Here is a 26718-nt window from a genome sequence, read left to right on the forward strand (position 1 = left end):
ACTACAATAATCTGACAGTTGGACTAAAAGTCATTTTGGTTAAAGGTACAAAACAATATTATTTTATTTTCTTTCTTTTTTACAATATAAAGCACTGTTTTAGATTGAAGTCAGACCCCATCAGCTTCAACAATAAAGTGCTGCATACAAACTACACATTTCATCCTGAGTAATGATCCAATATTACAATATATAATCAATGTTAGAGGTATTCAGATACTTAAGTAGAAGTAACAGCAGCTACTATGATCTAATAACTGATAGTGTTGGAGGACATTTTATCGGTATTTTGAAAGCCAATTTAATTCATAACAAAGGTGATAATATGTTTTCAGGTTAAATTTCCTCATCTGTAAAGTCACTTCTTACAGCGCTTAAATAAATGTAGTAGAGTAGAAACATGAGGTAAAATAAACTTCAGAAGCTAAGTGAAGTACAACTACTCACACTTTTGCCCAGATACCAACTATACCGGATACTTTTTTCTAATGTTATTTCCATAATTGTATTGGGTTAAATTAAAGCTCTAAAAAATGTTTAAAATTGCCGTTAGGACTTTTATTTGTTTTATTGTCGCTTTAAATAAATCCATCCGAATATTCGCCTTGGTGAAGTGACCTTTCTCATATAAGACAAAGATACACAAACAATGTATGTACATATGTAAAGTATAGAAAGTTTAAATACATTTTTTTTTTTCGATAATGGTGTATTTGCACCTGGCAACTAACTACACCACTGATTTGCTGGACTTTGGTCTCCTGCGCAATATCTTATTTACGTAAAGCCTTTCAACCTTGATGAATCAGAGTTCGTCTGCTTTACTACGCTTGTTTTCCATCTTCTTGCGTGAAACCATTTGAGAATACGAAACCATCGTGACGTTACGAGACACTCCAAGCGAGCGGAGAGGCGTTTTGTGGGTCATGGAGGAGGAAGGTAAATAAAAGAGAGGCGTTAATAACACGCAGCTGCCGGTTTTGGACGGTTACCGGGAGGTTTGATGCTGAGGCAGATTTTGTTCTTCTGATAAGGCTGTTAAATCAGAGGAAAGACCGGAGAGGAGCGACTGTCGGTTCGGCTAACAGCAGCAGCTGTCGGCGGTAAGATGAACATCATGCTACCCGTCTATTCATGCCATGTCTCGCTTCATACTACAGGAATGATCTCTGCACTGGCCCTACTGTAGCTAGAATGCTAGCACCATAAGCTAACGGTAGCTACACCCGCTATTGTTGGGAGCCAAACGGGTCGTTAACTCTTTAAATGTTCTTCCTTCGACTTGCATTTTAATAAGCATGTTGGCTACATAAGAGGCGGTACGTTGAGAAATATTTACCGAGCTAATGCTGCTGTTTGTGCTTGAAGCCATAGTTAGCTTTGTGCAAAACAGAGCTATCAGTTACCAGGTTTCTGATTTGACACATGACAGGGGTTAAAAACCAGGCGGTAAACACCTGAACGCTGCCAGTATGTTGCATTCAGGTGTTCTTGGTTTAAACATTTTCTGTGACAAAAATCATTTTCAAAACTATTTTAGTTTATGTGCATGTGCAGGACAAAACACACACCTTTCTCCACAGGTGATGTATCCAGTCAGAATTATGGTATGTAATGTGATGTGAGCGAGGTGACTCAGTGCCCTACCTGTGAAAGTGTGTATTAATATCTTTGAGTAATCCTCTTACATTAAGCCTAATCATACAGAAGCTCATTAAGTATGAATAAAACATTAAATCTACTGCCCAGGTTGGACTATAAGAGTGATGGATAGTCCACCTGTAGAATAGACTCTTCTATGTGTAATATTGTCTGTCGTGTGAACACTGCTACAGTAGAGTGGAGTAAATTTAGACAGGGAATTCAAGTTCTATTCCTGACAGTTCATAATGGAAATTTTAATGGTACGTGTCTCTGCAGGGGGGTTAGATAAGTTGAGTAGGCCAGCGTGTACAGCAGTTTGTCAGCTGTTCATCCCTCAGCATGGATATAGGTCAGTGAGCTGAGCAGCAGGGTTCCTCATGGACCACTTAAAATTATTTTTTCGTATTTATATCCGGGGACTAAATCCTAATCGTTATAAACAAAACATTTTGTGATTTTTTTTTTCCTTTTCTTTCAAATAGGTCATAATGTAAAGTAGAATATTGATGCTGTGATATGCAACATCTGGGTATCATTTTATCATTTGTAATTCTTGTCCTTATATGATACCGAGTATTTTGATACTGAATTTTGCCTCAATACATACTGTAGTCTAAATTGACATTTTTAAAAATCAAACTGAGGAAATGTCATTTGAGCAATAATTCTACAAAAAAAATGTGGGTTGTACCATAACAGTATTATGGCCCAACGTCCTGCCCTGCATGGTGGTAGTGATAACAAATCGGTAATATATGTGTAATGTTCTTTTTTTTCTCTTTGAAAAGGCTGCAGTGCAGATAAAAGCTAAAAATCCTCTGTTCATAAGAGACTAAATGAGTGAAATGTGCAGTGAATGCTTTGGCCCGTTGGGCCATCACATCCGCATTATTAACAGTTCACCCTAAGCCAGGAAATGACACGGAAAACAGCAGATGGAGCTTGATTTTGGTTACGTGACATGAGACTAACTGCACTTTTTGGACACCCTCAAGAGAAGTTTGGCTTTTCAGCCCTCAAAGAGGTCAGAGACATTTAAGAAATGGTCAAGGGGTATTAGAAATTTACACAGTGAATGATCAGACCTAAAACAATTCTATATTTTTATTGTGCTTTTTTAGTAGGAAAAAGAAGCTAGATATATATTGTATCTGGTAATTTGTTTTTGACTCATTCTGATGATAAAAAAAACAAAACTTTTCTTTGCTGTTCTCAAGGTAATTGAACTTATCTGTGAGTGACGCTTCAGTTTGTTTTTTTTGCACAATTTTAGTCCGAGGTCTGTCCTGCAGTCATTTTCATTTGCAATTAAATCCAATGCTGTGTGGTTCACTTTTTGGATTTACTTAAAATGATTACACATTGAGTGATTCAACGCTGTGATTCAACACTTTGCTTCAGTGACTGTGAATAATATGACACTTATAAATTCTGATGCCATCCATAATTGCAGACTGCATGTTGTCCAACACAGAAATGTAGTAATGCATCTCTTTATTCTCTCCTCAGGTCTCAGGTGTTCTGATTGGGTTTGCCTCATCCTTGTGTTGCCATGGCGATGCGGGAGTTGGTGGAGGCAGAATGTGGGGGAGCCAATCCCCTCATGAAACTGACCGGTCATATGACCAAGGAAGGGGGGGCATGGCGGCACCGCTCAACGCCTACAGTGAGCAATTTGTAGATATCCATCAGTAGTTCAAGTGAAATTGAAATTACCAGCTAAATGTTTTTCAGTTCAAACTGCAGTTACCTCATTTATTCCTTCTTTTTCCTCAGATTCCCCCCGCTGCTATAGAAATTGCAACTGAAGAAGAGGTCAGTGCCTACGTTCAGCATATTGTTTTCACTTTTTTAGTGTATAATGTGTAAGAAATGTTCCCTATTCTGCGCTATAGCTTCTTAAAATAGTCTCTAATCAGTACTATAATCTGTGATAGCTTTAGTAAGATGTTTTTATATTTGCTCCAGCTGGTGAATGAGTTCCTCCAGGCGCCTCCACGACCTCCACACACATTTGACATGGGTCAGCTGTTGGAGGAAATGCAGCAGATTGACCAGCAGAGCTACAGACAAGCTCCACAGAGAGGTACACTGCTTTATTACGTTATTGTTAAAGGAATTATCTATAATGTTTGAATCTGCAGCACTTTAAGCCCCACGTCTTCTCATGTCACAGCTCCAGATGTGGCGGCGTTGGCTCTCTCTGGTAACTGGGCTGCTGAGTTCCTCTCAGGTCCTGACTCTGCCGCCGCACCGGGGCTCACAGCTCTCGGAGATGCAGCAGATGCTGATTGGACGAGAGAATTTATCGCTGAGGCTGCAGGTAGCTGAAGTTTGTCATAATTTCTCTCTCTTGCTGCCTTTCACTCTTGGAGCCCGCGCTTAACTTGATGTGTATTTGATCTGTCTGGTGTCATCATCTGTCTGTCATGTATCATCAGTCTTTGACATAAGAGATGATAAGCTTTGGATAAGTGCTTTAATTTATGTGTTGAATGTTGTTTTTACAATGTGCCTACCGGCTGTGTTTTTTCTCTGCTCCAGATCCTGGGCGCTGGGCCGAGGAGTATCTGGAGCAGTCGGAGGAGAAGCTGTGGCTGGGAGATCTGGGAGACAAGGAAAATGAATGGTTAGAACAGAAAAAATAAGGACCTCATGAAATCTGTTGGAATTCTTTCCAGATTTCATTTTATTTTGCCCAACTTTTTATCATGTGTTGGATGAATAGTTTCCTGTAACGTTCATCTCCACACACAGACTCAACACACACGGCTTTGGCTGTGTTATAGGGTTTCTTAAGCCGCTTTCCCCCTGGTAAAAAAAACGCTAACACGCAGCTGTTTTGCTTCATGGGAAAGGGCACAATCGGCGTTCAGACCCGGGTCAAATGACTCTGCAGTAGACACGGGTAATTATCACTTCGGCTCCGATCAGCAGTGAAGGGAACACAAAACCTGTGTCCTCTCCTACTCCTTTCCTGCGCGATGCTATGCTCCGTCCGTAACTTCTGCAACTCCTTGTCATCTCAGCTACAAATTCCACCCGTCTCTGTCCAAGCAGCGCTCAGATATCGTTCCAAATTTGTCACGCCAACTTTGATAAACAGACTGAATGAGTAATAGATACAATAAAGACCTAACCACGGTAACATCTTTGCTGTTTACTAACCCTGTCTCTGGCGCATTTGTAACATCACACGGTGACACAGCAGAAAAGAGGCCGAAAGGAGTATACTCCACTGGCAATGGGAACAGAGACAATCGGCATTTATAAGCGGGTCTTCCTGGGTCTCAAAAACCTGCGTCAACGTGCTAAATTTAGGTGGGGTGTTAGACATGAGTGTGTGTGTGGCTGAGGAGCTGAGCACAACCAACAGGGAAACACCAACACAGAACAAAGGATAAAAACAGTGTACCCTTAAAATACACCAAAACATAAGCCCCTTTCACACATGCACTACACTCCTGAAAATCTCTGAACATTACCTGGAGGGGCTGCATGTGAGACCACAAATGTCTGAATACATTGTCCCAGATGTTAAACTGACTTTATTGTCCAAGTGAGCGGAAGTGTGAATGTAGCAGGTAATTTTGCTCTGCATTTATTGCAACAAGTGGACGTTTGATGATGCAGTTAAAGTTGCGCTGCTTTACACGCTTTCTCTTTTCTGCTTGCCTCAGTTCCCTCGATATTTTTCCCTTCTCTTGGCGTTTGTAATGCGGTAAATCTTTATACATGTTATAGTGGAGTTCACAGAAGAGTCCTCCTGAGAGCTCATTCGAGGTGCCACCTCTAGCCTAAAATCGTCTCACTCAGATAATCTCCAACTGTGTGCAACATATGATTCCATCTGAAGTTTAGATGTGGAAATATGGTGCCGTAGTTATTTTTCTGTCCATTTTCTTACGTGCTGTGGAAACGCGCTGTCTTTTATAAGTTGCACTTTTCACGGGGGATTCCATTTACTATCTACTTGTGGAAATCATAGTGCCTTCACATGGACAGAGAGCATTGAAAATATGCAGATGAATAAAGGCTCCTTCAGTAACACTGCAAAGCATGACACTTGTGAGCCCATACAAGAGAACAGGAGCCCAGGTGGACAAAAGGTTGCAGCTTTTATTGCATATATGAACCTTGTAAATGTTCTTGTTGAGTTGATATGTTGTGTATTTTCATAACCACCTTGTCCAGCCTCATCTGCTGATGAGCTTGTTTAAAGAAAAGCTCTAACAGAAGCTGGAAAGCAAATGAAATGGGGGTTATGTCTATAACTCACTTGTACAGCAATGCAAAGCACAGCCTTCAGCCTGAATTCATTTGCTCCAGCTTACACATGCAGAATCTATTTCTTAAAGTGTGATATTAACAGATTTTGTTTGGTAATCCAACAGGACAAAGGAGTATCAACAAGGAGAGGAGCTGCAGCAGACAGCCAATGAGCTCGTCGCAAAGGTCGATGACCCCAAGTTACAGAACACAGAGGTGAGCGGCGGTTTAATGTGTATCTGACGGCTACTGGATCCTTCTTATATACCACATGTCATTTCTTTTACATATCTATCACCATATCTTTCTATTCTTCTCTTCTTTAACATTTTTGTTAAGTAGTTATTTGGGTTAAGTGTTCTTGTAGTCTGTAAAGAGAGTTGTTTATTTGGAAAGAGACTCGCAGTATAAACCTGACAAATTAGTTGTGATATTGAAAAATGGTTTTATGCTGTCATTTTTTTTTCCGTTGTTGTGTAGTTCCTGCGATTCATTAGGCAGATTGGCGAGGGCAGTGTGACAGTGGAGAGCAGAACAGACAAACAGCTCACAGATAAAGCACAGGCCCAGGAGGCTCAGAACTGGGCCTCCAACCTCAACCAGGTACGAGTCACTGCCCACTGAGGACGGGGTCATGGTTGCAACTGGGATTTCTTGGGGGAAGCACACTGGTTCACTTTCGCACAGTATAGGCTTTGCCTTTGTGTCTCATCACCCCAGTTTCTGATGCAACATTTTCCAAAAATGTAACCAAAAGCAGCCTCTCCGCTCTCTGTAATATGAAGCTGGAGGCTGCGCAGCATTACAGATGGAATTTATTCAGCAAAGAGAAGACTGTAACGACTATCTGCTTCTCTTCACATGCATTTAGTTTGTAATGTGTCCAGTCAAGCTCCAGTTTTTCCCATCTCTCCAGTTTTCCATCAGTTCTTGCTTTTACTGGGGTTGTAAGTGATAATTTTGACTCCAGTTGTAGCAACGGAAAAAGGCTGATGCCAGATTTTGGACTTCAACCGGAATTCACCCTAAAATCAATTCTATGGAAGCCCATTTCTGCCAAGAGAAGAAAAACATATCTTATGTCTATGTGTCAAAAATGTACAATAGGTCTAAATTGAATAATAATTGAGTCAACTAAATGTTAAATCTGATTTAATTTGCTTCTTTATGTTATTAATTTTAATTTAATTTTGATAATTTAACTTTATAGATTTTGCCTTTTATGTTTTCATCGCTTCATGTGCTCTGATGGACATCGTACTTTTGTTTGATTAGTGCCATTTAATTAGTTTATTTTTATTACTTTAAATTTTAAAATACTAATCAAAATGATGATGATGATACAAAGTCTACAGCCAGTATATTGACCCATTTTTTCATGATTAAATTATTGGTTCATAATTAGTCATAATTCTGTAGTCGTAATAGTTTGTGAAGTGGTTTATTTTAACAGTTATGTTTTCAAGGTTATGATAATGCTTAGACTGCAGCATAATCCTTGAGATTTTTACTATAACATGATATCATTTACCCAGTCACTAATGTCAACCAAAACTCTTGCAATATTTGAAATGAAACAATCCCGTCATGATTGTGTTTTTACTTGCCTCACCCCAAACAACGAGCAAAGCTCAATGACTGACAGGGCTGCGTACATGAAACAAAGACATTTTTTCATCTGCCTCCTGTGTTCACCCAGTGTCAGCTGGACACTTTTGGTTTAGGTTCCCTGAAAGTTTGAAAAGTGCTTGAATTTTTTTCTTTTAAAAATAACACAAACTTTTATTTGGTTAAAATTTTTACTTCATTGTTATCATTTTTACAATTGTACTTTCATCATGCTTTACTTTACATCTATTTTCTTTTTCTCATCCTGGTGGAAGTGGGCTTCCTTATTATACTGTGTGTGTGTGTGTGTGTAGCTCTCAGCACTGTTGATGATATATAAATCTGTTCTCCATGGCTCCATTTAACGTTTACATGTATACTTCCCATTTTTTGACCTGCCTTCCAACTCTTGGCTTACCATTCCCTTAAATAACAACCGCCATTCATCTACTCCTCCTACTACTTAAAATTACTCCTACTCCGTCCACCCCTCCAAAAAAAAAAAACCCCTCCTCACCAACCGCTCCTCCTCAAAACATTGCCCCATTCCCCACCTCCTCCTCGCCTCCTGCCATAGTTCCTGACGGAGACGGCGGGAGGGAGTCTTCCCTTGGAACCCCCAGAGAGGGATGAGAAGACTGAGAAAGTTAAAGCTAAACAAGCAGAGCAGTGGGCCAAGGTCATCAGGCAGGTAGGACCTCTGTGGTCTCTGCAGCGATAGGGATTTTATTTTTAGGTGCAGTATTGCTATATTTCAGTTTAGCTTAAAGTGTTGTGCTGTATGGTACGCATAGGCAGTAAGATATATTTAGCATCTTTTGTTCCTGTTTTATCTGATTATTCAGGAAGAAATGTAAGAAAGGTGCAGGTGAAAACTAGCTTTTTTAGGTGTTTCATCTTTTCCTCCTTTCCACTCACTTTCCTCTATATTTTTCCTTTTTTAATGTCACCATCCTCAGCTTAAACAACATTTTTTATAGCCAGCGCGCGTTGACACGAGTAAACCACTGTCATTGCTCGATTCAGGTGTCTGAGGAGTCGGCTGAGGCCTGGGTAGACGAGTTCGCTACATCAGGACCGGATTTCCAAGAAGCTAAAGCTGCAGTGGAGGTGAGAATCAATGAGCGATTGACACAGCTAAAGCACTGCGTATCAGTTAAAAGCAGTGGTAATAAAGAGGCTAAGAAATGAAAGTATAAAGTCATAATGTCAGGAGACTGTGAGCTAATGATGTGTGTCTGCCATTTGTCAGAGTGATGTGGATTTCTGGGAGAAGCTGCAGCAGGAGTGGGAGGAGATGGCTAAGAGAGACGCAGAGAGCCACCCCTGGCTGTCTGACTTCGATCAGCTACTCAGCAGTTCTTATGACAAGGTATCTGTCGACCTGCTCGGCACCGGCATCTGCTGAGAAATCCTATCTCTTTACATGTTTGAGGATTTCAGCAATTTTGCACATACAACTCCTCTTGAAGTCTAAAAGTACACGACATGCATTGCGTTGAGGCTTTTAATGTAGCTGATTCTGCATGATCTTCTGTTAGTAAGCCTCTTTGTTTCCTTGTGTTTGCTCCAGGGTTATCAGTTTGAAGAGGAGAACCCCTATTTATCACACCCCGACCCTCTGTCAGAGGGAGTGAAGAGGATGGAGGCAGGGGACATCCCGGGCGCCGTACGCTTCTTTGAAAGCGCCGTACAGAAAGAACCAGACAACCAACTGGTGAGACTCTCCCAGCTTGTGGTTTTAATGTGCATTTTTCAAATTTTCTAATATTTGTTTCCACAGAAGGCAGTTTTATTGAAGCTGTGTGTTAATTTGCAGGCGTGGCAGTATCTTGGAACCTGTCAGGCAGAGAACGAGCAAGAGTTTGCTGCCATCAGCGCCCTCCGCAGGTGGGTTATCACAATTGCAAAATGCTCGATAAACCCTTACTTCACATGCAGACAAATATGGAGTAAACATGTAAGAGGTGCATTTGAGTTGGGTGGGAAATTACTGTTTCTTTAGAGGATTTTTTTATTTACTCACCTGTTTTCTAGATAGACACTGTTTTGAATGTGTAATGTTTTGATATTGTATTTTTGTGTTTTGGAATTAATCCTGATTCACTGATTCGATCCTGCTGCTCAGGTTTTTGAGTGTTTACCCTAATGACTGAATATATAGATGGACAAGGCGTCTCCACCTGCTCTCATTGTATGAAATTAATAAAAAATGAAAGGGCGATAATTTGTAGCCAGATTCTGCGCAGTAGATTTTGGCGGGTGGAGTCGCCGTATCCACTTCCACTAACCAAAATACACACTTAAATTACCGAAAAAACAGCAAGGATCTTGCATGTCTGCGTATTTAACAACAGAACAGCTACTTGTGTTGGTCTGAAGCAGACGTTCCAGGAACAGATCGGCTGCAGGAGCCGTATTTGTCAACAGAGCTGTCAATCATCCTTTTTATAGCATCAAATACCTCATTAAAACTAAACGTGAACACTTGGACATAAATCAGCATGCTAAGAACTAACTATAATGACAGAAACAATGTTTGAGAAACATTTATTTGGCGTGTATTTTGATTTTATAGTTTGACTCAGGTCCCGTCTGATAACATGGAGAAGGCGGGCTTTATGACATATACTGCAGCCAGTCAGCAGGGGGCGCTCAAAGTGTTTTGGCTTCACTTTTAGGGAGCTGACAGGTCGTCCATCTTTTTATACAGTCTATGGTTTACCCATGCACATTTGACCCCTCTCCTTATGGCTTCAGTTTAAGATATAACAACTGAATGTTATAAAAAATCTGTCACCATGAATCAGAAATTTCCAACACTTGCTCTCTTAGTTAAAAGCATGTCCTTGTTTAATGACATGAAATCATTATGCCTGCTGACTCTGTCCTCTTCCCATCGCCTGTCTTCTTTCATTAGATGTATAGAGCTGAAGAATGACAACCTGACAGCTCTGATGGCGTTGGCTGTCAGTTTCACGAACGAATCGCTGCACAGGCAGGCCTGTGAGACTCTCCGTGATTGGCTGAAGCACAACCCAAAATACCGTTCTGTGTGGGAGCAGAATGAGAGCGAACGCCAAAAGGAGGGTGCCAGAGAGAGGGACAAGGAGAGGGAGAGGTTCGGCTCGCTGCTGCCAGAGTGAGTTTAACATACATGTGGGATCCAGAAGGATTCCAGCTGTTAGAACAAAACATACCGATCCAGCATTTTTGTGATTCTTTCTGTTTCCCTCTCGTTTTTGTCTGCACAGATCTTTGTTTACTGATGTCCAGTCCCTGTTCCTGCATGCAGCCAACTCTGACCCCGCCCAGGTGGACCCCCAGCTGCAGTGTGGTCTGGGAGTTCTCTTCAACCTCAGCGGGGAGTACGACAAGGCGGTCGACTGCTTCAGCGCTGCTCTCTCTGTCACTCCACAGGTTGGTGTAGAAGCAAAGAGCTGAGATCCCACAGTCTGTCTTCGCTCTGCATACTCTGTGTCTGAGTTGTCCTTTTTTTCACTGTTTCGCTGTCCATCAGGACTACCTGCTGTGGAATAAGTTGGGTGCCACACTCGCCAATGGAAGTCGCTCAGAGGAGGCAGTGGCCGCCTACAGGAGAGCGCTGGAACTGCAGCCTGGTTTCGTCCGCAGCCGCTACAACTTGGGAATCAGCTGTGTCAATTTAGGAGCACACAGGTAAGGGAGGAATCCTTTGGCTTATAGGCAATTTGTTCATAAAATAGGGTAATTTTAACCCAGATTTTTGCTTTCAAGGCAATGTTTTTGATTGTAGTTACCATGTCAACCATAACAGCTTACAGTCTGCTTACTCTATACAGGCCAAGACATAAACATTGGATAAAGTATAACACTTATCTGCTATGATTTAACTGTGAACAAACGTGTGTGTAATGATTAAAGAATTACTGTGGACCAGCAAACACTGCAGAATGGTCCCAGACAAATGTAACATGAATTTATTCAAAAATGATTAACAGTGCCCAATGCAACTTAATTATTATATTTGTCTTATATTATTTTCTTATTAAATACCACTATATTATATTTGTACTCTTTTAACTTTAATTTGACTAAACTGTTCTTTCTTGCTTGTATCTAATATAAGAACCATACCAATCTCGGATCCCATCGGCTATAGTCTGACGACGATATAGCCTCTGGGGACAACGGTGAACATGCCAGGCGTGTAGCCAGCGGTTAGCAATAAACTACTTCCAGTCAGGACTTCCTGTACCGCGTGTTGCATTGTTTACAGAAAAAGAAACCTCTTTTCTTGTGATTGACTTGTTATTAACGGGTCTTACCTTTGCCGAAATTTCAACATCATGATGCAGATTTGTAAAAAGTAAAAATGAAGCTTTGTCAGGTCTGTCCTCAAGAGGAGAAGAAAACTACTTTTAAAATGCTTGTTTGTTAAACGGAGGTCAGATCGAGACCTCTCTAGCTGAATTTTACATCTAGAACGGATTGTAAGCTGTTAGTATGCAGATGTCTGTTTATAGAGATTAATACGAAGGTAAATCGTTGTCAGATAGCTGCTGATACAAGCGTAGTACAAACGGAAACCAGAACACTTGCCATCCCTAAAATCCACGTCCCTACCTACCTACCTCTACCTAAATAGAGATTAGAACCATATCTATCTCGGATCCCATCGGCTTTAGTCTGAGACGATATAGCCTCTGGGGAACATGCCAGGCGGAAAGTGATAAACAACTTCCCGTCAAGACTTCCTTTTCCGCGTGCTGCATTGTTAAAGAAAGAGAAACCGTTTTTTTTGTGATTGACTTTATTTAACAGGTCTTACCTTTGCCGAAATTTCAACATCATGATGCAGATTTGCAATGCTATTGCTTTCACTTTCACTAGGTGGCACCAGCAGTTTTATACAATACACTCAGTTGTCAGCTGAATTAATACACTTGCCTAAAAGCAATGTTCTTAAATGGAATTCTATTTTTAAGAGGTCATTATTTAAATGTATGGTCTTGTTGGAGGCTGCAGTATGTGGTGCTCTTTAATCGTATTGCATTATACTTAGAGGTGTGGTATCTAGTAGTAAACCCCTCCCAGAAAGAAAAATCTCTTTATTTGGTTATTGGATTTGATTCTTGTATATTATAATACTCAAACATCATATTGGATTCAAAGAAATAGAGCAGAATGTATTAAAATATTTAGATTAATATCAGATACTCTAGCTTAAATTCATTTTTCTTCATCTGTCTTGTTCTGCTCCCTTTCTCCTTCATCAGAGAGGCAGTGGAGCACTTCCTGGAGGCTCTATCTCTACAGCGTCAGGCGGCCGGTGACGGAGCGAGGGCTGCGAGGGGGCCCGGAGGTGCCGCAGCCACCATGATGTCTGACAACATCTGGTCCACCCTGCGCATGGCTCTCAGCATGATGGGAGAGAGCTCTCTGTACACTGCTGCTGACCACCGGGACTTGGACACATTGCTTGCTCACTTCTGCCAGAGAGAGGTAGAAGGTGGGACTGAATGAGGGCCAGCCAGGGGGGAGCTCATTGAGTGTGAGTGCGTTTCGCTGGGAGGAAAATGTTTAGGTGACTGAATGATGCGGAGAGGAAGCAGAGTGTTGCAGAGAAATGGAGGAGGAAGACACTGTGAATTATCAACCATCCTTGAGACATCATCTTGTGGTTATGTTCCCTCAAAAGACCTCTATCAAATGTTGCAGTATTAGTTTGTACCTGGGAGATGCAGCCAGCAGTAATACAGTGATCCTGTTCCTGTATTCTACATGTTTGACCTTTCTCACCTTTCCTACGACTCTGTTGATGTGGAGAACTGAGCAAATGAAATGCCACTTTGATTTTTAATGTGTTCTAAATGAAGAAGGTAAATGATGAAGAGTAAATACATTCTGTTATCAGTGGACGATGATTTTTATCATGACACTCAATGCCCTCACAGTCTTGCTTAACAGCAGGTTATGTGTTGAACTGTATATTTACTGCAAATGTGTAGATATAAGGTACAATGTTGCTTTGAAAAAGAGTACTGCTTTGTATCAAAAGTGCCCCCAAGAGAAGGATCAGGCCACTCCATAGTACAAACGCTAATCAGACGTGCTACAGCGGCTTGTTTTTCTTTTTTTTATATACTTTATTTAATTTTTTAGTAATCATTTATCAGCCAGGATAATGAACTGACAACCAGCGGGACTGTTACTGTTATGATAAGTTGTGTATGTACAGTCTGTGTGTGTGAATGTGTGTTTTTGGTTTGGGTGGGTGATATTAATTGGACGATAAGATCATATAATTGTAATATCATTGAGAACGGTTTCTCTGGGCTCCTCCCTCTCCTGCTCTTTTTCATATTGCCCTTGTAAAACAATTTGCTTCATTGTAAAATAATGCTATATGCCATATTGTGTATTGTAACATAATTGTTGCACTATAATTGTTTTCAGGCTAGTTAAATCCTGACTGCAATGTTTAATATAATATTCAGCAATAAAGCTTTGATTCCAAACATCTGTTTGTTTTTCTTTTCAGAATGAATGAACAAAATGGATTGGCTCCAGTGAATTAAAAAACAACGGAGAACTAAACAGTTTGACAAATAACAGATGGCAGTGTGAAGTTGGAAACGCTTGCGCTTAGAATGTAAATCAAAAATAATCTAGTTTTTAGGCAGTGATGTGAGAAAACAGAATTATGTTTTAATTACTGCTGTAGAGTTTGACTTAAAAAATAACCTGTTCCAATGTTTATCAGCTTTTTAAAGTTTATCATGATCATAAATAAATGCAGTGCAGCGGAACGTTATAACATTACCACGTACTAGCGTCCATATGTATGTCGATTTTTGTCAAACAAAAGAATTGCGTCTTTACAAATAATGTCATACGACACACTTGCTTTGCTCCTCCTGATGTCCCTAAAAAATGTCACTTCATGAAATCCCATTTAAATGTGTCTGTTTGCTTTGGGAGTGGCATATTTCAGGAGGATTGCGCAAACGTAACGTTTCATTTTTCTCCCCGTGACAAAACAAAGCATGTATTTAAACTTTCAAACGCGTTATCAGCAGGACGCCACGCCCCGTTCAAGACGGCATTTCTGTAAGCCAATCAGCGCTGAGGAGACAGGGAAGACGCGCACGCTGATTGGTTCATTCAAAAATAACATGCACGCAACCCCGCCATTTAAATGTATTAAAAGTCGTGTGTTTCCCCTGTTTATCTCAAGTGTGGAATAAGTGAAAAGAGATTTAGCAGCGTGCCGGACCGTGTCTTCGTCTTCTTTAAGGTAAGCCAGATACAATATGTGAATATGTTAACCTTAGTCGATTTAGTTGAAGTCGTGTGGGCGCTTTCAAACTCAGTACGGTCAACTGTTACTATCACAACCTTACCACTTCACCTTATTTTAACAATATAAACCTCATGCTAACTGACCTTGGCTAAGCTAGCTTGTTGTTACCTTGCTAGCCACTTCCTTACTTTTCATCTAGCTGTTAATATAGAGTTTTTTTAGTCGTTAGATAGCAACCTACGTTTACACATAATTACAACATTTAATTGTAAACATGTTACACTAGAAATCAACTTTGAAATCATGTTATTTATCAGTGTAGTACGAGTTCATTACATTTACAAATAGAAATACACATATACAGTTATAAGTAAGATATGAAAAAAATCCACTAATATTCCCCAAAGTGTGTTTAGTTCATAGCTTTTTAATGCTTTGTTTATAGGTAATTGTAGCTATATAACGCTGTGCGATAGTAACTAACTGGAGAGCAACCAGGTGGTCACGTTTTTCATTGTGTGGAAATGTTTTGTGTGGCGTTTTATGTCTAAATGACAATATTACTGGATACTGTTTGTGTTCTGTGTTGCTTTTATTGTTTATTTATTATTTTCTTTGATAGAAAACTGCATCTTGTTCACTTTTTGTTTTCCTGCAAGTCCGTTAACATTAAACTAGCACCATGGGATCCGGTGAGAGCAAGCTTGCGGTGTCTGCACCAATAAAACCAGAACCAGCCATCAAAAACAGAGTCCTTCATCTGGATCCACGCTCTCCTACAACAGGATTTGACCGTACACCCATTCAGGTAGGTTACCTGGCTAAAAAATTACCCTACATTATGTAAGCGGTTGAAGGTAAACATTTAAACACAGGCTAACCACACTGAATATTTTTCCTAGGTCTGTGGGCCTGTGTCCAAAGCTATTGCTGAGGTGAAAAGTGAGTGCCCGCTGGCATTCACTGATCCCCGCTCTCCTTCTGTCGGCATTTCTCGCACCCCTGTCAGAGAAGTCATGAGAGGTAACTATTTGTTAAAGGATATTTTTCAGCTTTGCTTTTCTCTTCTGCAAAATGCAGTGTAACATAATGTTCTTCCATTTGCACCTACAGTGACAGTTGGTTCCCTTGCTCGCCGCCTGGGCATGCTTTTCCAGAATGAGACTGAAGGCATAGCCCCTCAGAAATGCTTCAGTGATTCTGTCGAAGAGGAGGAGGATGAGGTAGAGAGTGAAGAGCTGGCTTCCAATGAGCCCCTCCTCACTCCTAGGCCCTCCCTCATCTTCAGCTCCCTGGCTGAACACGCTAACCTTCTGGCCACCCCAGAAATGCCCCCTCTCCAAAGTGAGGGTGTCTCCAGCCCCTTTGTGCACCTTGACAAGCCCCAGGTGGAGTTGGAAGTAGAAACTGAGGCAGACATTAGCCTGGAGGAGGCTGAAGAAGCAAAAGAGTCTCCTCTTCACAAGAGACTGAGCATGAGCCTGATAACCTGCCATGAGGGAGCAACCTCATCCCAGATCTTCGCCGAGGTGCACCGTGACAGTTCTTCTTCTCCAGTGCCTAACAAGGAAGTGGAGCCACTCGGGGATGGTGTGGATCATTCTTATGCCCTTCCTTCTATTACTGTTGAACCAGAGTCCCCTGTTGAGCCTTCCCTACCCACTGGTACAGAAGATTCCCCAGCTCAGGTGTCCTCTGAACAGACCGAGCAGCCAGCAGAGCAAAAGCCATCTTCTGAGGAAACAAAAGAAGTTGTTCAGGAATCCTCTTTGCCTCCTGCATCTTCTCCATCAGAGCCACCAACTGTCCTCCCCCCCGAACAGCCACAGCCCAGCACCGGCATCCGCTGCCCCACCTTTGACCCAAAGAGCCCGAGTCAGGCCGTGTTCAAGCCGCAGTGGTTGGGAAAAGGCTTTGGCGCCACTGGGCTAAGACCTAGAGGAGTGCAGGGTGGAAAGGGTGGCTCCTCTCCTCTTGCTGTCCGTGTCGCTGTGAAGAAAGTCACCAATGAGAACAAGAGGCAGTCTGGAAAACTAAAGCAGAACGGTATGTAGAAAGTTTGTGGCTCACATCATCTGTAATAAGATGTTGTTGCTTGACATTTCTTTTCTTTTCAAGGTACTGAAGGGCGCTCCCCGCTGCAGATCCTTAAAGGGACCAACTCACCCAGGGATCAACAGGTACTGCATAATAGCATTCACACACTACAAGCGATAACTACCTTCCAGCTTAATTAACACCTTTATTGTCTCTTTCTTGGGTGCTTTTGATTAATTCTGTTGTCTAAAATGGAATTGCAACACTGAATGCAAATCAGCAGCTGAGGTAATTTGTTCTCTTCTCTTTCCAGATGAAGCTGAAGGTGTCCACCCCAGATAAGCAGAGGCTTGGACAGGTGGACCGCAGAGTGCTGGCAGTGTCTCTGGATAAGGAGAACAGATGAGTCACTGCAGCAGCGTGTACAGAATCCGGCCTCTTTTTCTTTTTATATCTCTTAAAACAGGCTTTTATGTGTACAGCTTTCTTAATCAGTTTGTTCTGTATATATGACTTTACCTTCCACTTTAAGCAGTTTTCTATCCTGTTTTGTCTGCTTGTAAATATAAATAAAATTATTTACATGTATTCCTGAGCGTTTAATCCTTTTGTGTCTGTTGTAAACTAGTTTTTCTGTACGTGTACCTTCCTTGTTTGTTTTTCTGAGGCACCCTTTTTATAACTTAATTTTCTTAAACATATTGTAATATGTCTAAACGTAATGTCTGCACAGAATAAAGGCTCAACACTAAACATTTGTTTATGAAAATATCTTATTTCATGCAACGGTCATTTTGAATTTCACAATTCCTGGTTTTTAACACTATTGTTAACACCTCGTCTTTGTTCCTGAAGCTTCAGTATTGAACACTAGAGGGAGCCTGTAAATAAAGCATGACATTAATCCACAGACGCCACGTGTGTGAATGCTTTTATCCAAATGCCAAAATTCCTTCTTAAACCAAAAGTACTGAAACCTTTATTTGGAAATATGACATTTTATGGAAAAAATAGTGCTTAAAGCTCCTGTGAGGATTTTTTTCACTGGTGAGGTTACAGACTGAAATTAATTCTGATTACTCTAAATGACCTACAAAAGCAAACCAGACCATCAGTGACAACATTGGTGATTTCTGTATACTTATTTTTAGGGCCTGGAAGAACTGCTGGCGGGGGTTAGGTGTCAGATGAAGCGATTAACTGCATGCTGCCTTTGTTTACATTTTCTAGGCCAAACATTTAAAGTGAGTGATACATATGACTGTTAAAGAAAGCAGGATGAGATTTTTTAAAAACCACTTAAGCATGTACAGGACAAAACCAGCAAAGAGATGAGAGGTACGGATTTGTCCCCAGGGGGCGCCAAAATCAACCCTAACTGATAGTTCTTCACAGCAGCTTTAAAGTCGAGGTGAAATGAAAAATGTCATTTTAATCCTTTTAGATCACGTCCCCGGTAATATTGTGCATCTATTTGACAATATAGGCCAAAAAAAATACAGAAAATCAATTTCTTTGTATTAAATCAAAATCCAATCAAATTTCACGCGTGCTTACGTAAGTTAGCACCAAACAATTTCAACCAATCAATCTGCAACATTTAGCCGCAGAGCCCCAAGAACGCTCGGTCAGTTAGCTAGCTACTGCGCTGTGGAGAACGTCTGTCTACGCCCACTTCTCAACGATCAAATCAAATCCCTCCAATGATATGTCCCGCCTGCACGTCCTGTTTCACTCGGAAATACGTCACAATATGGAAGCTAGATACTCTCGAAATGCCGTTTCAGCTCGACTTTAAGCAATGTTAACTGTATCAATTCTCACCTTTACTAGTGAGAATTCAGCATTGTATCGAAACAAAAGTGTAACTGAAGTCAGCATGTTAGAAATGAACACTAAAGACTTGTTATGCAGAATCCTGTGTTTATTAGACAGTCTTTAAGAAAGGTCGTATTGTTTACTATGCACAGTGTGTATCCAGTGATGGAAAAGAGGCAGTCCAAATTCTATTCAGAACTCAGATATGTGTGTGTGTGTTTGTGTATGTACATAAACTGTCCTTCAAGTGTAACTTGTACCAAGCAGAGGAAAAGGTAAGCGGTCCTATACAGATTCAGATGTATCACTCATATGCACACAATAGACATAATCATCCGTATAACACTCATACAGAAGGTCCTCCTGTCCTGAGACAAATGGGTCATCTTTTTTTTCTAAGTGCTTAGTGAACCGTGAAAACCTTTTTATTATCCCATCTGTCAGTTCAACTGTTTACCCAAAGCACTTTCCAGGTCTAGCTACTGGCAGGAGGGGGGTTAGGCCAAATGATGAGACCCCAAATCCTGATAAATATTGTCCATCAATCACATACAAAACAACTCAAACACTACTGTAGACATCTGCAAACTATAACTCCATTGTAATTAAGATTAGAAAATGAAAAGTAAGTAAATGTAAGCATCTAGGGAATCTAGCAAAAACTAAGAACAAACAACAGTCTGAAACAAAAATGCTCATTATTTCATACGACGTAACTTATGCTTTGATATAAAACACAGCATATTAGTATAGCTACTGTGAGCCGACACAGGCTGACACAAATTCAATTCTATCTCATCCAGTGTGCTACCATTTCCATTTGGCAACTGTTCTCATTGGGTGCTCTCTGAATTGCTGCAATAATGTGCATATTATCTGAACCGCAATGTAATAAACTATTTAGAGGAATGATCATTTCCGAGCCCCCAACCCTTTGTCCCACCCACAAATTCCCCCATGAAGTGAGAGGCCGATGTGACAGAGAGAGGAGAAAATCTTCACATTACAACCCCTCTCCAACATTTGAATGGACTTGGCACAATTAAAAAACACTCTTCTCACCCTATGCGACTCCTCATCCCTCATCCCTCCCTCAAACTCCAATTTCTGTTGTTTTTATCTTCTCCACATGTTTCTCCCCTGCGGTTGTTAACTGCTCTCTTTCTGCTCACTGGTGAGGAACAGCCTCAATTCCATATCTTGAGGAAGCTGTCCCAGGATCCAGTGCAACACGCCATGCCGTCTGAGGACACTCCGATACAGCTCACTCTGTTGTCGTGACCAGCCAGCACACCTGAACCACGGGAAAGAGGGAAAAGACATGATGTCAGCGGAACAAAGAAGAGGAAGCACTCTCAGGAGGTTTTAGACCCTTAAATTAAATTTCTTAATTCACTAGGACTTGGAACTTGGAGTCCTTTCCTTGAGTATTTGATGATTGAAGTTCCTGTTTGTTATTCTTTTATCTTTATTGGAACTGTAACTGGTATGCTGTCTTGGCCAGGTCTTCCTCGGAAAAGAGATTTGATCTCAAGGGACTTCCTTGTTAAATAAAGGTTAAATAAATTCTAAAAAAAACCGTCTTTCTGCCTTTTTCTTACCGACTCTCTCAGCTTTAAGTGCGTCCCAGATGTTGACGTTGAAGTCGTCATAGCCGGCAAGCAGCAGGCGCCCAGACAGGGACGGGGCCAGCGAGGTCACCCCGCACATGATGCTGGAGTCCTGGTAGGTGATGAGCTCCTGGTCGGCTCTCAGGTCGTACAGCTTGCAGGTGGCGTCGTCCGACCCGGTTATCACTGCGTTACCATTGGGGAAGAACTGGAAGGAAGAGAAGTGATTAGAAACGAGGAGTCAAAAAAGACAGAGCTCTCAGAGGTCGGCCTGATCCTCACCCCGATTGCGTTGATGTCGCTCTCATGGCCTCCAAAGGTCTGTCTGCATGTGCCCTCCCTGATGTCCCACAGCTTGGCCGTGAAGTCGCACGCACCTGAGATGAAAAACTTGAAGTCTGGGGCCACAGCCAGGGACATGCAGTCTCCCTGGTGTCCTGCAAAGACGGTCTTTTGAGTCCCGGTCTCAATGTCCCATAGTACGCTATAAAGAGACGGAAAAAAGACAATATTTAAGTTTTAATTACAGAAGGGAGAAATGGATTTTACTATTCAGTTCAGGTATTCTTACCAAGTGCAGTCTCCAGAGCTGGTGATGATCTCACTGTCGCTGAGGAAACGACAGCAGGACAGGTAACCTGGGCAAACAAACCAAACAAAACATGTAAGTAATTAAATGTTATGACTATAACTTCTGTTCCCTGAAGGTGAGGACCGAGTGAATCGACTGAAAGGGAACCTCGAGACACAGTTTCCCTGAGGAGGACTCAACACAAGAGAATCAGTGGCTTTAAGAGATTTTATTCCCAGGCTGTGTTGTCCGTACCTGTGTGTGCGGCCAGCTCACGCATGACCTTGACGTTCCCATCCTTGCCCTTGAGGTTGTAGATGGAGCACATGTTGTCCAGACCGCCGCAAGCCACTAGGTTCCCCGAAGGTGCATAGGCACAAGTCATGACCCACGAGGACTTGAGAGGGATGGCATTGACCTGCAGACACATGTTTTGTGTTTAATCACTATACTAAAAATAAGCCACAAAAAAACCTCAAGGCCTTAAAAGTAGTTTTCTTAATCATCTTTTTTAGATAAGGTAAGCGATGGGGACCTGATACATGAGCACACGATTTTCTTCCAAAGTTAGAAATATCATCATATAACATCAGAGATTTATGTTTTAGTCTAGTTTGTAGTTTACGCTGTAAACCAATCAATCAAAACTGGGTCAATCTAATCTCATCAACCCACACATTCCTGAAGAAGCAGATTAAAGCAGTTTAAGAACTTAAAATTAAAAAATAACAGTTAAAGATGTCTTTTTAAACTTTATGGCTTATTTACTCATATTTTGGAGAAATCTGCAGTTTTGGTCCAGTTAGCACCCGGCTCAGTTTCGGCTAAGGAAGCAAATTCAGGGCTTAACCTGATTTACATTTCGCCCTAATTTATCATTTCTGTATCGACCTCTCCTTTGTCCTTTCAGAATCAGAATCAGAAATACTTTATTAATCCCTGGTGGGAAATTGGGGCATTACAGTTTGCAGCTTCCTACCTTGTTGGTTGTAATGCTGTCCCACACTATGAGTTTTCCATCTTGTGAGGCGCTGACACACAGCCTGGTGGTCAAACAATGAGAAGAAGGAGACATGTGAGCTGTCAATATAAGCTGAAAGATAAACATCACAAACTTAAGCCATGTTCCTTTAAATTCATCCTGATCTTCATAATCCAAGCAGAATTCCCTGTTGCATTTTCTCTACTCTAATTGAGCTTGATTTAATATAAACAAACACAACTTGGCAGGCTGCGAAATCAAACAGCAGGTGTTCTATCAATTTGTGCACAATAACATGCTGTGTATTTACGTGGAGTCAGCGCCCCAGTGCATCGCGTAGATCTTGGCAAGGTGACCTCTCAGTGTTTTCCTGGTCTTCATCTGGACGCGGCCCACCACGGTGACCCCGGCTGCTGCTTCTTGCAGAGTCGTGTCCTGCACGGCCTTACGAGCCGCCTGCAGAGGAAACACAAACACAGGTGAGTCAGTGGGGTTACTGCCTGTGTTGATTTAAGATGCGGTTATGAATCGTATAGGGATATTTGGGTAGAGTAAAAACAAGCCACATAATGATGTCAATGATAAATACTGCTGACAGATTAATAGTTTTCTCGGTTAATTGCCAACTCACAGTGATCTGGTCTTTGAGACTGTCCGCCTCCTTTCGCAATTGCTCCATTTCACCCATGGCGATGGTTCTTAGGCACTGTCACCAATGGAGACAGGGAGAGGAAGGAACGATGATAATCCTGAAATGAAGAAGACAAAGACAACAACAGAATTTGGTTATCAAAGACAATACGTGATTCCTCTGTCTTTTTCCCGGTAAAAGCTTCCCCTGATGGAATTTTACCTGAACCTACCTGAGCGACTTTTAACCCTCCCCGGCTCTAGCCTCCAAGTAAGTGCTATTTTGCAAGTCAAACCTCGCCTGGCCCCCGTCTACTTTGCAAACTTTCATAAACAGGCAGGAGCAAACACAGAAACCCACAGAACACACCTACACATGCGTCCATGTCCGCTTGCGCACACATACACACTAAAAAAACACACACAAGACTGTATGAATATTCAAGGATCACATTAACAGCAAAACTATTTGCTCTTCAGACGATGTGACACTTGTTCAGCACACACATCCTCACCCTGAATGTACACACAAACCAGTAAGTCCTGTCATAATGTCATCAGTGTGTATGAGCGCTCAAAATTCACAACAGTGTCAGACTGCTTGTGCCCTTTTACACTCCGGCGCGCCCTCACTTAACGTTGATGGCTATTGAATTTGGTAATATTGTGATTAAACGAGGAATGTTTAGCAGCAATCACCTAATGGACAAACTCATACAGTGTGACAAATGTAATCAAGGCCCCATCTGAAGCTGGTGTTACAGTGAAAGTGTACTTCAAAGCGACACACTTCATAGTAAAGCAGCACAACAGAGCAAACTTCAACAACAACACCCCCCACCCATGCAAATATCACTGTTTTTCCTATTGTCATGATGCTATTTCCTTCATCTTACCTTGAAAAAGCGATGGATGGGGAATAAGTGCGCTGATCTTATCGCATGTGTCCCTGCAGCAATCTCTCGCCCTCTCTCTCTTCCACTATTTGAATGAGCGTCCCTGTCAAAACACATGACCAAATGGATTTGCCTCTAATTTGTTTTTAGTGAAAAGGAGAGGAAGGGAGTGAAGGAAGGAGTGACTCTTTAAAAAAGAAAGAGATTTGCTTTATTGCTTTCCACTGGGCTCTCTGCTTTATCCATTTGTGAAGCTTCAAGACGAGCAGATATGTGTTTAAAAATTAAATTAAAGTGCAGATTTATGGCCTTTATAGTAGGTAAACACCTCAGCAGCTACAGTGCGAGTGCCCTGCCTTAAACAGCTGATGTCTACACTCCCCCTGAATTTGTTCACGGTGGATTTTAGGCCTTTGTTCCAGATGGGAAACTGCTTTGATAATGAGTGTTGTAATGAATGCTTTTACCCTTTTGCCATTCTGTTCCTGCGACCCTGCCATTGTTCCATGTGATTAAATGACTGCTTGGGGTTTGCTGGATGGTGAAGTGCATTAACACAAAGAGAGAGAGAGAGAGAGAGAAGAGGGAGGGGAGGGAGAGGAGGGGGGGAGGGATGGTGGAGGGTAAGAGGCGAGGCAGGAGAGTGAGTTTTAAATCCTACTGGCTGAGATTTTAAGGGAAGCCTTTTGAATCAAATCTGCTCTCATCCGATTACTGACTGCTCTTTGCATCTGGATAAGAGATGGAGAGAAAGGGGATGGGGAGAGGGGGGAGGGAGGGAGAGAGCAGGGGGGCAGGTAGTGGGATGAGAAGGAGGGAGGGGGGGGCAAATGGAGGAGGAGGTGGAACGGGACGCAGAGAGATGTGAGGATGGGAGGCGATGAAGCGTTTTTGGTGGGACGAGGCCTCGCAGGTGAACTTGAGTCTGCCGCACGCCTGTGCTGCATCTTAAACTCTTCAAATGTGACTCTTGTTTATTCGATTGATACGACAGCAGAGTGACACCTTTTGTTTAGTAGCTACTTATACTTCCTGTTTGCTAGTTACACTTACACACTTAAACCAACATGCTGTGTTTGCTCAGAGTTGGGCAACATGACGACTGATACACCGTGCGAGGGAATACATTTGTCTACCAACAGATTTTGACACATTGATTATATTTGAAAGATTAAACGTTGATGTCCTGGAAGTGTCGTGAAGAAGTTACAAAGATAGATTAATTGTTATATTGAATATTTCTGTGATTCTTGCATATTGTACCTTTTATAAGGTTATTAAAGCCCTTTATTAGTAAAAGACAGATATACCTTCTTGTAATTTTATCCCACATTAAAGACTTTCCTGAAGTTTACTATATAAAAACATGTATTATTATAAAATTACATACAATGTAATAGAGGATTTTGTCCATCTGGGCCAAGTGTGAACTAACAAACCCTATTGTTTTCCTTTTTAAAGTGCAGTCAGTCAGGAATTTCAAAATAAAATGTCTACATTTTGCACCATGCATGACACATCCACATAAGCAACTTAACATAGTATTTTTTCATGCAGATTATGTCTGACAGTATTAAGAATCAGACAACAAAAGGAATTGTTTTTTGTCAGATTATCAATCCACATGACAAAACCAGCACTGTATGCTGATCCCATGTAAATCCCTCTGTCGTGTGTGCCATGAACAAAAGATAAAAGCGTGTGTGTGCTCTAAATGTGTGTCAGTTCTATTTTAATGGGGACCTAAACCTTAACATCAAAACATTTATAATATTGCAGGTATATGATATATGAAAACTCTGCAACTTTATAGTTTAGTAATGAACATTTTTAGGTTTGTAAGTTTAAGGAAATGTCATCATGACAGTCAGAATCTTTAAAGCTCCAGGATTTAGCTGAATTATAAAAGATGTTGCCTCGAACCCAGTTTCTGTCTGACTAATCTGATTCATCATCTGAGCAGCGTGACTTTACAACCACCACAAACGCAATATTCAACACACAACAATCCACTCACCAACTAGGAGTCTCTCTCTCTCTCAGGGTGTTTTGCAGAGCTTGAATCAGTCTTCCACCAGCGGTCTCCCTCTGCTCGTTCTCATAAGTTCAGCCCGCCTGTCACTACACTTCCTCCCGCTCATTCACTTTTGGTATCACACACAGCGGGCCAGTCCTCCGTCACTCACTCTCTCCGCTGCTCCTATGAGGAACAGATGAGGATTGGAGGGATGAAGGGAGATCAGTGATGAGGGGATAAACCCTGGGATGGACAGACAGAAGAGGGATGGGGGGGAAGTGGTGCGCGGTGGGGGTAAAAGAGACAAAATAGGGAGAGAAGACTGTAGGGGAAACCAAACAAGGTGCAGAGCGTGGATAGGGGGGTCACAAGACATGAGCCGGGATGAATCCGAATCAAAAACTAAGAGATGGAAATCATGGAGGGGAGGGGGAAGAAGATAAATAGAGGACCTGGGAACATGGCTTTTTATGGTGCTGAGGTGGTCTTAAAAAGGTCTCAGACTGGCAGGAGGGTTTGTGTTTTGTAAACCCGAGGTGAGGCTAATATTAGAAGGTTTATGGGCAGAGAGGGAGAATGGCAGAGCAGAGATCAGGGTACGGTGGTGATAACAAGAGTAAGTGCAGGATACAGGAGAGAGGTCTTTCTGGTTCAGTCTTACTTTACAAACACCTACGGGCATGGATTTATCTTCACAGTGTACTAAAGTATCTATTGGGCTAATCTGTCCTCTTTTTTTCTGATGTTTTCTCTCTTTGGACTTTTTATGCCAAAGGGTCTCCCTGTTTGGCCTAAATACCTCCCTGGTACAAAAGGGGGGTTTGTTTTGAAACAGAAGGTTCCTCATTTAACTGTTGACCCGTCACAGTGGTCACCTCACTGCTGTTACACATTGCAAAACAAAGTCAATCACCTGTAGTTAGGAGACAGCACAGCTGCCATTACTAGCATGAGTTAGCATTCTCAGGCTAATGTCTGGCCCTTTTAGTATACTGGCAGTGTTCTGGCCAAGACGTTTTGGCTCAAGTCACAGGTAAGTCTCAAGTCATTTGGTCCAAGTCTCAAGTAAGTCTCAAGTCATTTGGTCCAAGTCACAAGTAAGTCTCAAGTAATTTTTTCTTGTCAAGTCAAGTCAAGTCACAGGCTATGTCAAGTCAAGTCAAGTCACAGGTTATGTCAAGTTAAATCAAGTCACAGGCTATGTCAAGTCAAGTCAGGTCACAGGTTATGTCAAGTTAAATCAAGTCACAGGTTATGTCAAGTCAAGTCAAGTCACAGGTTATGTCAAGTCAAGTCAAGTCACAGTCAAGTCACAGGTTATGTCAAGTCAAGTCACAGGCTATGTCAAGTC

The 26718-nt window shown here is 41.6% G+C and overlaps 3 protein-coding genes across 5 annotated transcripts; 2 read left to right on the forward strand and 1 right to left on the reverse strand.

The window, feature by feature from the left end:
* Positions 1-894: 894 nt before the first annotated feature.
* pex5 (peroxisomal biogenesis factor 5) lies at positions 895-14015 on the forward strand. Of its 3 annotated transcripts, XM_069655823.1 has the most exons (17): positions 895-1103; positions 3154-3310; positions 3421-3459; positions 3613-3730; positions 3821-3967; positions 4189-4273; positions 6039-6129; positions 6394-6516; positions 8099-8212; positions 8548-8631; positions 8774-8893; positions 9095-9238; positions 9341-9411; positions 10442-10663; positions 10776-10941; positions 11042-11199; positions 12780-14015. In XM_069655823.1, exons 2-17 carry the CDS (start codon positions 3197-3199, stop codon positions 13024-13026), a joined length of 2043 nt encoding a protein of 680 aa, XP_069511924.1. In that variant the 5' UTR covers positions 895-1103; positions 3154-3196; the 3' UTR covers positions 13027-14015. The 3 variants fall into 3 exon arrangements, with proteins under 3 accessions (XP_069511924.1, XP_069511925.1, XP_069511927.1); XM_069655824.1 differs by lacking the exon at positions 8099-8212; XM_069655826.1 differs by lacking the exons at positions 6394-6516; positions 8099-8212.
* A 730-nt stretch (positions 14016-14745) lies between these two features.
* On the forward strand, positions 14746-17577 carry cdca3 (cell division cycle associated 3). The gene is made up of 6 exons (XM_069656947.1): positions 14746-14800; positions 15466-15614; positions 15709-15829; positions 15920-16852; positions 16925-16986; positions 17157-17577. Exons 2-6 carry the CDS (start codon positions 15489-15491, stop codon positions 17247-17249), a joined length of 1335 nt encoding a protein of 444 aa, XP_069513048.1. The 5' UTR covers positions 14746-14800; positions 15466-15488; the 3' UTR covers positions 17250-17577.
* A 2033-nt stretch (positions 17578-19610) lies between these two features.
* Positions 19611-22525, reverse strand: gnb3a (guanine nucleotide binding protein (G protein), beta polypeptide 3a). Its single transcript, XM_069655922.1, has 8 exons — positions 22456-22525; positions 22135-22280; positions 21822-21885; positions 21098-21260; positions 20843-20909; positions 20554-20755; positions 20263-20479; positions 19611-19955 (listed from the first exon to the last, which is right to left on the reverse strand). Exons 1-8 carry the CDS (start codon positions 22510-22512, stop codon positions 19849-19851), a joined length of 1023 nt encoding a protein of 340 aa, XP_069512023.1. The 5' UTR covers positions 22513-22525; the 3' UTR covers positions 19611-19848.
* Positions 22526-26718: the final 4193 nt, after the last annotated feature.

The sequence above is a fragment of the Semicossyphus pulcher genome, unplaced genomic scaffold (genome assembly GCF_022749685.1).
Source record: "Semicossyphus pulcher isolate SPU_LCO1_2020_fin unplaced genomic scaffold, fSemPul1.0.p SCAF_9, whole genome shotgun sequence".
NCBI classification, from domain to species: domain Eukaryota; kingdom Metazoa; phylum Chordata; class Actinopteri; order Labriformes; family Labridae; genus Semicossyphus; species Semicossyphus pulcher.

Bases quoted from the DNA above. Each gene is read 5' to 3' on its own strand.
- pex5 (XM_069655823.1), top strand. From the start codon at position 3,197: ATGGCGATGCGGGAGTTGGTGGAGGCAGAATGTGGGGGAGCCAATCCC. The intron at 9,412-10,441 runs GTGGGTTATCAC...TTCTTTCATTAG, and splicing joins GCCATCAGCGCCCTCCGCAG to ATGTATAGAGCTGAAGAATG. The intron at 10,942-11,041 runs GTTGGTGTAGAA...GCTGTCCATCAG, and splicing joins CTCTCTCTGTCACTCCACAG to GACTACCTGCTGTGGAATAA.
- cdca3 (XM_069656947.1), top strand. From the start codon at position 15,489: ATGGGATCCGGTGAGAGCAAGCTTGCGGTGTCTGCACCAATAAAACCA. The intron at 16,853-16,924 runs GTATGTAGAAAG...TTTCTTTTCAAG, and splicing joins TGGAAAACTAAAGCAGAACG to GTACTGAAGGGCGCTCCCCG. The intron at 16,987-17,156 runs GTACTGCATAAT...TTCTCTTTCCAG, and splicing joins ACTCACCCAGGGATCAACAG to ATGAAGCTGAAGGTGTCCAC.
- gnb3a (XM_069655922.1), bottom strand. From the start codon at position 22,512: ATGGGTGAAATGGAGCAATTGCGAAAGGAGGCGGACAGTCTCAAAGAC. The intron at 20,756-20,842 runs GTAAGAATACCT...GTCTCTTTATAG, and splicing joins AGCTCTGGAGACTGCACTTG to CGTACTATGGGACATTGAGA. The intron at 20,480-20,553 runs GTGAGGATCAGG...TCTTCCTTCCAG, and splicing joins GCGACATCAACGCAATCGGG to TTCTTCCCCAATGGTAACGC.